The following is a 14,095-nucleotide window of genomic DNA, read 5'->3' on the forward strand; positions in this document are numbered from 1 at the left end:
CATTGCAGCACATCGCCCTTGCAAACCACCTGACAGACTGAATACTTGAATGGACAGTTTCCTTTGTTAGACTGAATGTTGAATCTGCCAAGTTTTTCAGGTGTTTTGTATTGGTAAACTGTTACTGAGACACTAGTATAAATTTCAGAGGTACACAAGCTAATGGCGCCACTTTTTTGTTGCTTTGCATTTGGGGAATGTTGGAATTTAAGGGGGAGAAGTGTTGTAATGTGAGCATTATAAAGGTAAGTTAATACCAATTAGGATGATGGTAATATTGCAATACTCCCGCTATGGAAAGCTGTTTGTAAAGAGAGGTTGATTCCGGGGTTGCGGGGTTTTTCTTCCGTTCTTTCTGCCCGGTGCGCATGTGTGTATAGCCCTTCCACCATGCACCACAATTCGGTGAAAACCTCTGTATGTTAAATATTGGTTTTGCCGTCCCAGATAAAATTGTTCCTTTGGACATGAAGTTGTCGAGCGGTCCTTTTTCAAAGTAGGAATTATTACATATGACTCACATATGTACTCTAGGGGTAAAATTTGCTTTTGCATCAAAAGGTTTATCAGGCATAATGTATTTGTGTATTTATTTTTCTTTTTTTTTTCGGGATCTACTGGGAAAGTCTAAAAGATCGACTGGTCGATTACGATCGACTGGTTGGCGACCACTACTGTAGAATATTCTAAGCAACAAGATCTGTGTTAATTTGGAAAGAGACTGGTTTGTGATGACCAGCATTGCTATGCAAGTGGGAAATCCTGTCTCACTAGTTTGATTGAGATAGTTTTGAGGAGATAGATGAAATCAGGGCTGTAGGTGTTATCTGTATGGAGTTTAGCCAGGCATTTGACAAGATGTTACATGGTAGGCTAGTCCAGAAGGTGCAGGCACCTGAAATCCAAGAGTGGTTTGATGATAAGAGGCAGAGAGTAGTGTTGGAAGGATGAAGTCTGTGACTAGTAGTGTAGCACTGGGATCAGTGACTAGTGATATAACACTGGGATCAGTGATTGGTGGTGTAAAACTGGGATTGGTGGCTGGTGCGGTAGCACTGGGAAAGGTTGTCTAAGGCTGAAGAAAGATAAAGATCAAATAAAAAGTTATGTAGAGCGTTGGTAGAATAGAATTTATTCCGAAGTGCAAGGTAATGCATTTTGGGAAGTTAAAAAGAGGTAGGACATATTATGCAAAAGGGCTTCATGTCCAGAGTTCCCTGAAAATGCTAACAGAAGTAGATTAGACGGTGGATGAGGCATTTCAGTGTACTAGTCTTAATTGGACAGGGTATAAAATATACTAATTGGGATGTTGGAACCTTACAAAATGCTGGTTAGGCCTCACTTGGAGTATTGTGAGCAGTTCTTTCTAGCACACTATAAGCATTGTAGGAAGAATATGACTGTACTAGGCAAAGCCCTCCCAATCATTGAGCATATCTCCATGAAGCGCTGTCGTAGAAAAGCAGCATCTATCATTAAAGATCTTTACCATCCAGACTGGTCTTTTCTCGCTGCTGCCATCAGGTAGAAAGTACAAGTACCTCAGGACTCATACCACTAGGTTCAAGAACCATTACTATCCCTCAACCATCAGCCTCTTGAAGAAAAGAAAATAATTACACTCATCTGTTGAGATGTTCCCAAAGTTCATATTACATTTATTATCAAAGTATGTATACATAAGTTAACAAATTTCACGTCACATGCCAGTGATAATAAACCTGATTCTGATTCATTATACAACATTGAGATTCGTCTCCTAAGAGGCAGCCACAAAACAAAGAACCCCAAAAACAAAGTGTATATAGTTGCAAAATGTGTATAGTTTGTTGCTCTTCTATGCTCTTGCTCTTTCTTTGATCCTGTTTACAGTTCTGTTCTATAGATTTGTTGGATATGTCCAGATGAAAAAGAATCTTAGAGTTGTATGTGGTGACATATATATTGACTCTGATAATAAATTTTACTTTGAACTTTGAGCGTGTGCAGATGAGATTCATCAAGATGTCTCCTTGATTTGGAGTACATTAGTTATGGGGAGAGTCTAGAAAGACTGGGCTTGTTTTCCCTGAGTGAAAGAGGTCGAAGGTTGATGTCTCAAAAGTATGTAAGATTATAAGAAGCACAGGATAATCAAAATCTCCTTTCCCATGGCAGGGGCTAACAAAGGCAAGAGGCCACACGTTTAACCTGAGAGGATGGAGGTTTAAAGTGAGGAAAGAGTGGTTAGTATCTGGAACATGCTGTCAGAAGAAGTGCAATTAGATAAAATTATTAACTTTTGGAAGCACTCAACAGACATTTCATAGATGAAGAATAGAAATCCTAATGTAGTGTTGATGAGCAAGAAAATTAGCATGAGCACAATAGGCCAAAGGACCTGTATGACGTGAAGACAGGACAGAATTGCAGGTATAGAACAGACACTGTCTAACAGCAAGGTGACACTGGCTCTGTGGGATAATTGGCTGTGCATTGTCCTTAAAAAAGTAATATAAAGGGACTATCTGACTTCCGGAAATCTGACTTTATTCTATTCTCCCATACATTTTTAAAAATAATTTTAAAGATAGTATTAATATTTTGAGGTATTCATTAGAGACTGGATACAGTATATATTCCATTAGTTTAATTATGGGTAGTGTTAAAGTGAATATTTGAAGAAATAAACTATTATTAACAAGTTTATGTAGAGTAATATGAATGATGTAGTTTTAGAAAATTGACATTTCTGACTTGCTTATGGACAGTTCTTGGAACAGAAACCGTAGATACCTTGGGAACTGTCTGTATGCTCTTCAATTTATTTTTTTAAAGTATTTGTGGCTTTTATGGCGGGGGAAAATCCCGTTTTGCACACAGATCTCAGAACTGTTTTCAGAGCAGTTATAGAGCATTACTACATAGATACAGGCTTCTCAGCCCAATTCATCAGTATCAACCAAGGCACCTATCTGAGCAAGTCCCACCTCCCTGCATTTGGCCAATACCTCTCTAAATCTTTCCTATCCGTGCATCTGTCCAAATGTAAGTGTTGTAATTGTACCCGCCTCTGTAACTTCTTCTGGTAGCTCATTCCACATACCAATCAACCTGTATAGATAAACTTGCCCTTGAGTTCCATTTAAATCTTTCCCCTCTTACCTCTTCCCTCCAGTTTTAGACTTGCCTATTCTGGGGAAAAAGATTGTTACTATCTATCTCATCTATGCCCCTCATAATTTTAAGGTCACCCTTAGGTATTCTTTGCTCAGAGGAAGTAGTCCCAACTTATCCATTCTTCTCTTATAAGCTCAAGCCCTCCAGTCCCAGGAATTTCCTTGTGAATCCTTTGGCACCCTCTCTAGTTTAATGTTACCCTTCTTATAGCAATGACCAGAACTGTACTTAGTATATTTAGAGTGGTGTCACCAACATCTTGAACCACTGTCACGTGGCCTAACTTTTCTATGTGATGGCCTGATTATATAAAGGCAAGTTTACTTCACCACCCTGTCTAACTGTCTTGCCACTTAATTGACTTGTACTTCTAGGTCTCTCAGTTTTACAACACTTCAGGGCCCTGCCATTCACTTTGCGCTTGTCTGCATTAAATTAATCTGTCATTCCTTTGCCCACTTTTCCAGTTTATCTAGATCTTGTTGTAATCTTAGACAACCTCCTTTGTATTTACCTATACTATCAATTTCTGGCAATTAAAATGCAAACTTTTAGGGGAAAATAGCTTCTTAACTTCAAATTGTTATTCAAACACTTGTAATGGGTATTGTGTTGGTCATATTGCTTAATATGTTAGACATTTGCAAAGATGAGAAGTAGCATAATGTTTTCCATAAGACATAAGAGCAGCATTAGGCCATCTGGCCCATTGAGTCTGCTCTGCCATATTGCTTTGTGGATCCAGAACTGGCTTGCCCACAGAAGGCAAAGAGTAGTTGTAGACAGGTCATATTTTGTTTAGAAGTCAGTGACCTATGGTGTGCCTCAGGGATCTGGTCTGGGACCCTTACTCTTTGTGATTTTTATAAATGACCTGCATGAGGAAGTGGAGGGATGGGTTAGTAAGTTTGCTGATGACACAAAGGTTGGAGGTGTTGTGGGTAGTGTGGAGGGCTGTCAGAGGTTACAGTGGGACATTGATTTAAGATGCAAAACTGGGCTGAGAAGTGGCAGATGGAGTTCAACCCAGATAAGTGTGAAGTGGATCATTTTGGTAGGTCAAATATGATAGCAGAATATAGTATTAATGGTAAGACTTTGGCAGTGTGGAGGATCAGAAGGATCTTGGGGTCCGAGTCCATAGGACGTTCAAAGGAGCTGCACAGGTTGACTTTGTGGTTAAGAAGGCGTACGGTGTATTGGCCTTCATCAATCGTGGAACTGAATATAAGAGCCGAGAGGTAATGTTGCAGCTATATAGGAGCCTGGTCAGACCCCACTTAGAGTACTGTGCTCAGTTCTGGTCGCCTCACTACAGGAAGGATGTGGAAGCCATAGAAAGGGTGCAGAGGAGATTTACAAGGATGTTGCCTGGATTGGGGAGCATGCCTTCTGAAAACAGGTTGAGTGAACTCGGCTTTTTCTCCTTGGAGCGAAGGAAGATGAGAGGTGTATAAGATGATGAGAGGCATTGATCGTGTGGATAGTCAGAGGCTTTTCCCAGGGCTGAAATGGCTGCCACAAGAGGGCACAGGTTTAAGGTGCTGGGGAGTAGATACAGAGGAGATGTCAGGGGTAAGTTTTTTACGCAGAGAGTGGTGAGTGCATGGAATGGGCTGCTGGCAATGGTGGTGGAGGCGGATATGATAGGGTCTCTTAAGAGACTTTTGGATAGGTTCGTGGAGCTTAGAAAAATAGAGGGCTATGGGTAACCCTAGTAATTTCTAAGGTAGGGACATGTTCGGCAGAACTTTGTGGGCCAAAGGGCCTGTATTGTGCTGTAGGTTTTCTATGTTTCTCTGTTTTGAAAGGTTGCCCCTCTATCCTGAGGCTATGCCCTCTCATCCTAGACTCTCCCACCATGGGAAACATCCTTTCCACATCTACCCTGTCTAGGCCTTTCAACATTCAAAAAGTTTCAATGAGATCCCCCCCCCTCATCCTTCTGAATTCCAGTGAGTACAGACCCAGAGTCAACAAACGTTACTATGATATTGTATCATATGATATCCCTTTCATTCCCGGAATCATCCTTGTGAACCTCCTCTGGACCCTCTCCAATGCCAGCACATCTTTTCTAAGATGAGGGGCCCAAAAGTGTTCACAAAACTCAAGATGAACCCTCACCAGTGCCTTATAAAGCCTCAGCATTACATCCTTGCTCTTGTATTCCAGACCTCTTGAAATGAATGTTAACATGGCATTTGCCTTCCTGACCACCGTACCTGCAAGTTAACCTTCAGGGTATTCTGTACAAGGACTCCCAAGTCCCTCTGCATCTCAGGTCCCTGGATTTTCTCCCAATTTAGAAAATAGTCTGCACGTGTATTTCTACTACCAAAGTCCATGACCATGCATTTTCCAATATTGTATTCCATTTGTCACTTTCTTGCCCATTCTAAGTTGTCCAAGTCCTTCTGCATCCTACCTGTTTCCTCAACACTACCAACCCCTCCACCAATCTTCATATCATCTGCAAACTTGGCAAGAAAGCCATCTATTCCAACATCTAAATCATTTATATAAAAAGAAGCGGTTCCAACACTGACCCCCTGCGGAACACCACTGGGTACTGGCAGCCAAACATAAAAGGATCCTTTTATTCCCACTCACTTCCTCCTACCAATCAGCTAATGTTTTAACCATGTTAGTAACTTTACTGTAATACCATATGTGCTTAACTTGTTAAGCAGCCTCATGTGTGGCACCTTGTCAAAGGCCTTCTGAAAGTCCAGATATACAAAATCAACTGTATCCCCTTTATCTATCCTACTTGTAATCTCCTCAAAGAATTCCAACAGGTTTGTCAGGCAGGATTTTCCCTGAAGGAAACCATGCTGACTTTGTACTGTCTTGTCCTGTGTCACCAAGTACTCCATCACCTCATCCTTAACAATTGACTCCAACATTTTTCCTACCACTGAGGTCAGGCTAACTGGTCTATAATTTCCTTTTTGCTGCCTTCCTCCTGTTTTCTGTTTAATTCATTTAGAATGTGATGGAGTATTTAATCTTTATAATCTTTTTTGTATGTAGGTGGCTATAAATTCTCCCATAAGTAAAGACTGGTATTTTAAAAATGCTTACTTTGGTGAAATGTGTGTTTTTGTATATTAACACATATTGCAACAGTAACAACTGGCATAAATTAAAAAGACCAATTACTAAAGCAGAAAATTAAGCAATTTATCATTAAATACTTTTTTCACACCTGTAATACAAGATACATTTATTTATTACTGCTCTATTTTAATTTGTTTTAGGTCTTTCCATGCACTGAACTCTCTCACTGCCGCTACCATCCAGAACAAGTGATATATCTTCCCACGGGCAATCAGTTGTCTACTCCTGGCTTTGGGTTTTATCCCTGTTGCAAGCAGAAGGTCCTACGGTTTGATCCTCTTCAAGCAAATACAGTAAGCATGAAAACTGAACAAAAAATTGCTAATCAGTATGTATTAATAAAGGAGCATTCTAAAATATATTGAGCCCTTGGTAATTTACAGTAGAGAAGGGAGGCAAGAAGTCAGCTCTGAATATGCTGACTTTTTGAAAAAGCTTAATGTGACCCTGTTTTTTTTCTTCAATGGTTTGCAATGCCATCTGTTCAGATAGTTTACTGTAGTTAAGCATTTTATTCTTCAGCAAGCCACATAAGCGTCTCATCATTATTTGCAACCAAATAAATTCACGTCTTTCTAACCCTTCAAATCACTTGGACTACTACTGTGCCCTCTCTCTTCTACTGGAAGTATTCCATGTTTTTGAATCTTTTCAAATACCTGTGGTTTCTCACCAGCTGGAAACTTCATCCATTATTTTTGTACGCCTGTACAAATGAATGTGCTAGATGTTTCCTTTAGAAACATTTCTCTATCAACCAAGAGCTCAATAAAATTCACAGTGCCACCACTTTAAATGTGACAGTGCTACTGACAGCCAGGATGCATTGGTAGCAGTAATTTCCCAGAGTTTTCAACTTCCAACTTCAATTGATCTGATGCATTTGGTAGTTCTGGATTTATAGCCATAACTACAATTTCATTTATGTGGATTCAGTTGAGGGCCATTCATTGAGAAGTACTATGGATGCCAATTAAGTGGTTACTGCAATTAGCTGAAGTTTCATGAAAATAGTTATAAAGGTATAAAAAAGATAAACTGAGTAACAAATTATGTAGTTAACTGAAAAACAAAACAAATTAGAACACTGCCAATAGCACTACAATACTATTAAACTGTACATTAGATTCAAATAGTTGTTGACGAAAGAATTCATCCAGTGTACGTATTGAACAAAATCAGCACAGTCACCTAACGGACTGCCTTCATACAATGTTATCAACAATTGCATCCTCCAAATCTTCATTTTCAGTGTAACATTCAAGATAATTGTTGATAACTTCAAATTCTTCTTGGTTCTTAATTTCTTAAGTCATGAAATCATTTCATTTTCATTCCTAGCCATTTCTGACTTCTCCAAGCCTGAATGCTTGAAACCACAGTATGGAAAACAGTTCTGAATTGTCTTACTGCTTTGAATACAAACACATGCAAATGATGCTAATGAAAATCTGTTTGCTCTAAGCACGCTGTAGCATCTAACAGCCACACAACTACACTGAACTGCTGCTAGTTCTCCTGCCCCAAATAAATGGCATGGTGTCCCAAATAAATGAAAGGAATTCCATCAATTTTTAAATTAGTTTTTGTTCTTTAAGAGTTATCTCAAATTAGCGGCTACCTCTATTAACCGATAGCCGAATTAATTTTATTCATCTTCTATACAAGTCTTTCATTTATTTTTATTTGAATGAATGGATTTGAACTGCTTAGCTGCCTGTCTCCCAGAGTCACAGTAAGCTTTCAATTGCTTTAGCGATGGGCTTGCCAAATCTCTTTGAATGAGGAGGTTATTGCTTAAGCTATTTAAATCTTGTGGATGGTATTGAAATGCAAAGGACAGACAGGGAAAGGTGGGCCAGTACCAGAGCCACTCATTTAAAATAGTCCTGAGGGTTTCTGTTACTGTCTGCGTAGTTGAGCCAAGTTCTCCAGGAATCATCCCTGCTGTAGTGGCCGCGTTTATTCTCCTATCAAAATATCTATTAAAATATTGCAGTAAACCCCAATAATGGGCACCATGGTAGCGTAGCAATTAGTGCGATGCTATTACAGCTTGGGACATTCCAGAGTTAAGAGTTCAATTCTGATGTAATTCTGCAAGGAGTCTTTGTACGTTTTCCCCGTGGAATTTGTGGGTTTTGCCCGAGTGCTCTGTTTTCCTCCTATAGTCCAAAGACGTAGCAGGTAGGTTAATTCGTAATTGTAAATTGTCCCATGATTAGGTTAGGGTTAATCGGAGTTGCGGGAGCCGTGTGTCTCGAAGGGTTGGAAGGGTCTACTCCACACTGTATTACTAAATAAATAAATCTGCTAAGCACTTTCAAATTTTGCTTTGATCTACACTTATTCATGAGTCTTTATATGTAAATACACCCAATCTGTAGCCTTATGCAATTTTTTTAACCTCTAAGCATTGTGTTTTAGAAGGTTTCTTGCTGGTGAGCTTGTTTGTTTCCTTTGCCAACTTTTCTGTTCACTTATCTTGACAGAAGATTTTTCCTTGTGTTGCTGAATTTATTTTTATGCCCCACATCTTTGATTCTTTGCTTTTCTTGTGTTACTCCTAAATGAGTACAATGATGTGTTCACTATTTTCCAATCATTGTGTAATTTGCGGGTCAGTTATTTTCCTTATCCCCCTTGTTCTCTCAGTTAAGTTAAACAGTGCATTTCTTCATATAAATCCGGGAAATGCTACCATATGCTTATAAAATTATCATTTGTTAAAAACAGATGTAGTGTATTTTTACTATTTTGAGCTTTGTCACCCATTATCATTTCTGTTTTGAAATATTGGAGTAGCAAATGTAAAGTCTAATGCCTGGAAGACCCTTATAATCGAAATATTTTTAGTTTGCAGTATACAGTGGGTGTCTTTATTTAACAAAAGCTTTCTCAGAGTTTTCTCAGAGAAAGATAGTTTGAAAACAGTGGTTTCAAATAAAAATCAATATTTAACAGATGCTCAGAAAGACAATACATTTTTAACATTTATATTTCCTCATAGCAAAAACTAGGGCAGCTATTTGAAATAAAAAATATTGTTCTGCAGATGCTTAAGCAGCTATTATGATGTGAGAAATGGTTAATGTTTCAGAACAAAAACAGCTACCTGCAACAATCTGTATGCTTTTAACAAATACTATTCATCATTTCAACAAATTGATAACACATTGGAGCAATGTACAAGGAAATAATAGCTCCCTTTTGTTTCTTTTTCCCTTTTGTTTTGTGAATAATAAATTACAATTTTAAGTGGAAATTGACCAAACTAAAACATGACATTTGATCTTCTCTCTTTTAAAAATGTGTTTTGTTTAGGGTTGTAAACTTCAGGATCATGTAGTCAAATTAATTCATCATCTTCAGAGTGGTAAACTTACTTCATTATCAATTGGACAAGTTTATTGTGATGTACTACAGCACAAGGATGTTGTCTGTGTGCCATTCTGTAAAACAGAAGAAAGGTAATTTTTATTTGATCATTCATTCAGATAATTTCGGAGTCCTGATAAAAGGTCTCGGCCTGAAATGTTGACTGTTTACTCTTTTCCATAGATGCTGCCTAACCTGCTGAGTTCCTCCAGTATTTTGCATACATTGTTTTGGATTTTGGCATCTGCAGATTTTTTTGTGTTATAGATAATTCATGTTTGCTCTTTACAATAAGGATTATAAACACTGAAGTTTAAAAACTAAATCTGATTATAGTGGATTCTGGTTAATTGGGACACATCAGGACCAGTACATTTTGGGTCAACTAAGTGGCTGCCCCAGTTAGCCCACTTCCCATGTTAATAGTTAAAAAGATATATAAAAAAAATAAACTGATTTTCAAATTGTGTATTTAAATGAAATACAGAACAAATTACAACACTACCAATAGTACTACAGTACTATAAAACTGTATTAGTTCCTAATAGTAATCAACGGAGGAATTCATCCTGTGTATGCAATGAACAAAATCAGTGCACACACCTAATACAAGTAGTGGACTGCCTTTATGTAATGCTATTGAAGACTCCATCCTCCAAATCTTCATGCTCATTGTAACATTCAAGATGATTTTAATAATTTTGTAGTTCCTAATTTTTTGAAGTAGTGAAGTCATTTCATTTTTCTCTGCCAAGCATTTCTGGCATCTCTAAGCCTGAATGCTTGAAACTGCTGTGAGGAAAACAGTTCTGAATTGTCCTACTGCCTATTCCTTGTCAACTATCAGTGACAAAAATCACTGCTTTTTGAACACAAACGCACTCAACTGATGCTATTTAAAAACTGATTGCTCAAATGCCAAGGATCCCTACCATTGGATGGGACTGTGGACCCCAGGTTGGGAACTCCTGTATCATGCCTATCTAAATTTCTCAAATGGTGATTATATCTTACTCTACTACCTCTGGCAGATAGTTACTGGATTCAACTATTCAGTGTTAATGTATTTTTTAAAAAAAATAATAAATCCCTGAAATTTCTAAGAAAATGCCATTCTGGTGCTTTAAACTTATTCCCTCTTGTTTTTGATAACCCTACCATGTAGAATTAAAAAATTATATGGCTTGGAAAGTGATTATTTGACCCAATTTATTCATGTAGGTACCCTTCTGTATTAATCCCATCACCTGACCCTTGGCCCATAGCTTACTATCTCTAAGCAATTCAAGTGGTTGAGAGTATCCACCCTATCCATGCCTCTTATAATTATATACCCCTCTATCAGATCAGCTCTAAACCTCCTTCATTCCAGGGAGTTATGAGTCTTCCAATTCAAGCCACATTCTGATGAATCTCCTCTGCACTCTTTCCTGTGTAATCACATTCTTCCTACAGTGTGTTGACCAGGAATACATGCAGTGCTCCCAAGTGTGATCTATGTTGTTTTTGTGAAGTTGCAGCATCCCAGTTTTTGTATTCTATGCCCTGACCTATGAAGGTAAACATGCCATGTGTTTTCAGCTTATCTGCCTGTGTTGTCACTTCTGGGGAACTATGGATGTGAACCCTTGGGACACCTGTTCATTAATATTCCCTAACACCCTACTGCTTACTGTATATATCCTACCTTTATTTGGCATTCCAACATGCATCACTTCACACTAGTTGGGATTAAATTCCACCTGCTGACCCTCTACTCAACTTTCCATCTTGTGTATTATCCTGCCATAGCTTTAGACAACCATACTCACTATCCAGGCCACCACCAACTTTTGTGTCATCCACCAACTTGCTAATCGTACTCCTACGTTTATGTCCAGGCATTAAGAGGTTCATGAGAATCCTGTCTATCATTCTGTTTGTTCATTCTATTTAAGATAATTTGTACTATTTGTGGTGATGTTGCAGTTCAGTTGTGTTCATGTAAGATATTATCTCACTTAATGTTCACATTTAATCTATTTATACTATTTTAACATCCTGAATGGAAATCTATCACAGTAACTCATTTTGGCATCTATTCAATGGTAGCAATTTGAATGGTTGTAATGTAGATTCCAAATAATATGAAAACATATTTAATAATAGTCAGACGTTTAATTTGTAATAACACAGCTCAAATTATTCCAAAGTTTTGTTTGTTTCTACCTCTCCTTCTGTAGATATTGCTTCATGTGCTGGGTGTTTCCAGCATTTTCTTTTGTTTACCTTTCCAGCATCTTGGTATTTTTATTTGCTGAAAGTAAAATTTTCAGAGAAGTAGGTTATTATTGCTACTGTTTATACTCATACCTCAGCAGCAAAGTAGTGTAGCAATTAAAACTAATATCCATGGAGATACAAAGCACAAATGCAAATTGTCTATGAGGCTGCTGATGTTAAGAGAGTGTAATTGCTGTTTGGGTAGTTTTTAAAAAGAAATATGGGTATGTGAATTTTTAAAAGGACACATACTTCCTATTGCATGATTTTAATATACCAACCAGTCTTCCATGAGTTCAGTGTAGATGTCCAATAGATGTACAATTTCCAGTGAAGCATTTATGAGTACTTTATGGTAATTGAATCAAGATGGCTAAAGATATCAATGGAAGATTCAAGGAGATTAGTGGTTGGAGGAGACACAGGGTGTTAAAGGAAAAGGCAGTAAAAGCATGAGGATAGAGATGCTTCTAATTGTGGAGAGAGTATCCAGTACATTGCAGTACTGATTAATAAGATAAAACTTTATTTATCCCAAAGGAAATTGTTGTTGCAAGGTTGCTCAATCAGAAATATGTACTTTAAAATATAAAATGTAAGCATTGAGGTACGAAAAAGAATACAAAATGTGTATTAAAAAGTAATAGTGCAAAATACAGATGTGCAATGGAACCAGATACTTGTATACTTGAGGAGGAGTTGTAGAGTCTTGTAGCCACAGGGAGAAAGGCCCTCTTGTGGCATTCAGTGGGTCACCTTGGTGGAATCAGTCTGTTACTAAAGGTGCTCCTCTGTTTGTCCAATTTCTCAATGGGGGGGGGGGTGCTAGAGGGATTGCTTATAACGCTCTGTAGCTTCTGCAGCATCCTCCTCTCAGATACAGCCACCAGGGAATCCAGTTCCACCCCCAGAACAAAACCAACTTTCTTGAGCTTAGTGATCTTCTTGGCATCAGACCCTTCACCCTGCTGCCCCAGCAGACTACAGCATTGAATAGAATACTAGCCATCACTGAGTCATAGAACATCTGCAGCATAGTACCGCAGACATTGAATGATCGGAGAATCCTCAGGAAATACAGTTGGCTCTGTCCCTTGTGTTTTCAGTCCAGTCCAGTCTCTTGTCCAGCTGAGTTCCCACATATTTGTAGTCCCAGATGACTTCTACATAGAAAAGATGAAGGGAGCCAATGTCAGATTTATGAAAAACTTTCAATAAGGAACCACATTTATTAATTAGCAACGTTAGTGCATGTGGAATTGGGAGTATTGATATGGATTGCGAATTGGAAAATTAAAATCTGAATCAATGTATTTTCTAAGGATGGTGGGCTGTGACTAGTGGAATACCCCAGGGATCAGTGCTTGAGACCCAGCAATTCACAGTTGATATCAATTATTAAGTTGAAGAATCAAATATGTTTGGGAAATGATACTGATTTAGAGATTGTGAGTAGAGAGTTGGATGCAAAAAAAGCTTCAAGTGAATGTGGACGAAAACATGGGATGGGCAAGAATGTAACAAATGGAGTTTAGTGTGGGGGAAATGTGCACTAAATAGAAAAGCAGAACTCTTTCAAAATGGTGAGTAATTGAGTAGTATTGATTTTTGGAGGGCAACAGGTTCTCATGCACCAATCACGAAGTTAACATATAGTTGCAATATATGATTTAGGATGACAAGCAGCGTATTAATCTTTATTACAAGAGAATTTGAATACAGCAGTAAACAAGTCTTAGAGGATGCATAGAGTCTTGGTGTGACCACACTTGGATGGATGTCAATGGCTTTAGACCGTACTCATTTCTCTTCATATCAGGATCGGCTTGATGATAATGATTGAGTGAGAGATATGAGGTCTCAATGTACAAGCTGAGTTGGTGATAAGCAAGGCAAGTGCAATGTTAGCATTCATTTCAAGATGACTGGAATATAAAAGCAAGGATGTAAAGCAGAGATTCATAGCTTTATCATACCACATTTGGAGTACTGTGAGCAGTTTTGAGCCCCGTGTCTAAGAAAACATGTGTTGACATTGGTGAGAGTTCAGAGGAGGTTTACAAGAATGATTTTGGTGACGAAAGGGTTCACATACCAGTGTTTGAATGGTCTCGGTCTATACTCACTGGAGTTTAGAAGGAACCAAATGAGAGGGGATCTCACTGAGACC

General features: G+C 38.3%; 1 protein-coding gene across 11 annotated transcripts in view; it reads left to right on the top strand.

Annotated features, from left to right (window-relative positions):
* sanbr (SANT and BTB domain regulator of CSR) overlaps positions 1-14,095 on the top strand; it is a 73,314-nt gene that overhangs the window by 35,855 nt on the left and 23,364 nt on the right. For all 11 annotated transcript variants that reach the window (XM_073051067.1, XM_073051068.1, XM_073051075.1 and 8 more), the window contains 2 exons: positions 6,426-6,578; positions 9,610-9,755. In XM_073051067.1, coding sequence (XP_072907168.1) covers positions 6,426-6,578; positions 9,610-9,755 — 299 coding nt within the window. The remainder of the gene's footprint in view (positions 1-6,425; positions 6,579-9,609; positions 9,756-14,095) is intronic.

This window comes from Hemitrygon akajei, chromosome 7 (genome assembly GCF_048418815.1).
Source record: "Hemitrygon akajei chromosome 7, sHemAka1.3, whole genome shotgun sequence".
Classification (NCBI taxonomy): Eukaryota; Metazoa; Chordata; class Chondrichthyes; order Myliobatiformes; family Dasyatidae; genus Hemitrygon; species Hemitrygon akajei.